A 1,381-nucleotide genomic window follows, 5' to 3' on the forward strand; every position below is an offset into this window, starting at 1 on the left:
ACCCCACTGCCCCTCTGGACAAAGTCTGTCTCCTTGGCTGTGGGATTTGCACTGGATATGGAGCAGCAGTTAATACTGCTAAAGTATGTCAGTTTGACTTTTGGAAATAATTTAATCAATATTGTTGGATTGAAACAGCAGAATAGAACATAGAAATTTGGAAGTTTTTGTCACATAAAAGAATGATCTTTTTAATTCAAATGATTGTCGAGATTGAAAAGCCTCAATCATTTCGAGACACAAAGCCCTCCAAAATAAAGTGCCATGCTGATGAAACACTCTTTTACTAAAGGTTGAACCGGGCTCCACCTGTGCTGTGTTTGGCCTTGGAGCTGTGGGTTTGGCTGCAGTCATGGGCTGCAAGGCTGCAGGAGCCAAAAGGATATTTGCTGTTGACATCAACCCAGACAAGTTTGAGAAGGCCAAGGTGTTCGGCGCGACCGACTTTGTGAACCCCAAGGATCACGATAAACCCGTCAGCCAAGTGCTGGCTGAGATGACTAATGGAGGAGTGGACTACTCCCTGGAATGTATCGGCAACGTGGACATCATGGTAAGGAGATTAGTCTTAATCTGGTTTGAGAATATAATTAAGAAATATTACTTAACTATAAGTAACTAACTCTATATCCACTGACTTTGTGCTGTCTCTCCTCATCTAGCGCAGTGCCTTGGAGTCCTGTATTCCAGGCTGGGGTGTCAGTGTGATTGTTGGCTGGACAGATTTGAAAGATTTTGCTGCCCGACCTGTTCAGCTCATCGCTGGACGCACATGGAAGGGCTCCCTGTTTGGAGGTGAGACAGATATTTATTTATTTTATTAATTTGTTTATTTGATAGGGACAACGCATGTTATTGAACATCAGTATAAAATACACAATGTAAACATGCCGGACTGTAGCAAAAATGCTAATTTACATCTTTAGTCCCTGGGCAGGTAACATGAAGCAAAACACATTATAAGTAAAAATACAAAAATACAAATATAAAATAAACAAATAAAATGAGAAATACATTTTGAGTTAAAAGTGATCACAGATCTGGTTTGACTTAAACCAATGTTACCAATATGTAGGACACTGCAAATAGGCAAGTGCTAAGCCATTCCACTATTTACTTCCTCAGGCTTTAAGAGTAAGGATGGCGTGCCTCAGATGGTTAAAGCTTACCTGGACAAGAAGGTGAAAGTGGACGAGTTCATCACTCACAACATGACTCTGGACCAGGTCAATGACGCCATTGAACTGATGAAGCAAAGCAAATGGTAGATTTACACTTCTATACTTTCTTCATCATTAATAGCTCAACAACAACACAGATACAGTATCAACAGGTGAAGGTCTACTCACTTTTATTTTTTCTCTTCTCTGCAGCATCCGAA

At 40.6% G+C, this 1,381-nt stretch overlaps 1 protein-coding gene across 1 annotated transcript; it reads left to right on the forward strand.

Annotated features, from left to right (window-relative positions):
- The first annotated feature begins 6 nt into the window (after positions 1–6).
- LOC111656171 (alcohol dehydrogenase 1-like) lies at positions 7–1,283 on the forward strand. The gene is made up of 4 exons (XM_023407836.2): positions 7–83; positions 293–553; positions 663–795; positions 1,126–1,283. Exons 2-4 carry the CDS (start codon positions 353–355, stop codon positions 1,266–1,268), a joined length of 477 nt encoding a protein of 158 aa, XP_023263604.2. The 5' UTR covers positions 7–83; positions 293–352; the 3' UTR covers positions 1,269–1,283.
- Positions 1,284–1,381: the final 98 nt, after the last annotated feature.

The sequence above is a fragment of the Seriola lalandi genome, unplaced genomic scaffold (genome assembly GCF_002814215.2).
Source record: "Seriola lalandi dorsalis isolate HSWRI2012SDOR001 ecotype SW California unplaced genomic scaffold, Sedor1 jcf7180001958191, whole genome shotgun sequence".
In the NCBI taxonomy this organism is placed as follows: domain Eukaryota; kingdom Metazoa; phylum Chordata; class Actinopteri; order Carangiformes; family Carangidae; genus Seriola; species Seriola lalandi.

What these genes read in the sequence shown, in the direction of transcription:
- LOC111656171 (XM_023407836.2), top strand. Translation starts at nt 353, where the DNA reads ATGGGCTGCAAGGCTGCAGGAGCCAAAAGGATATTTGCTGTTGACATC. An exon ending in TCGGCAACGTGGACATCATG is followed by an intron (nt 554 to 662) that starts GTAAGGAGATTA and finishes CTCCTCATCTAG; the next exon opens with CGCAGTGCCTTGGAGTCCTG. An exon ending in GAAGGGCTCCCTGTTTGGAG is followed by an intron (nt 796 to 1,125) that starts GTGAGACAGATA and finishes TTACTTCCTCAG; the next exon opens with GCTTTAAGAGTAAGGATGGC.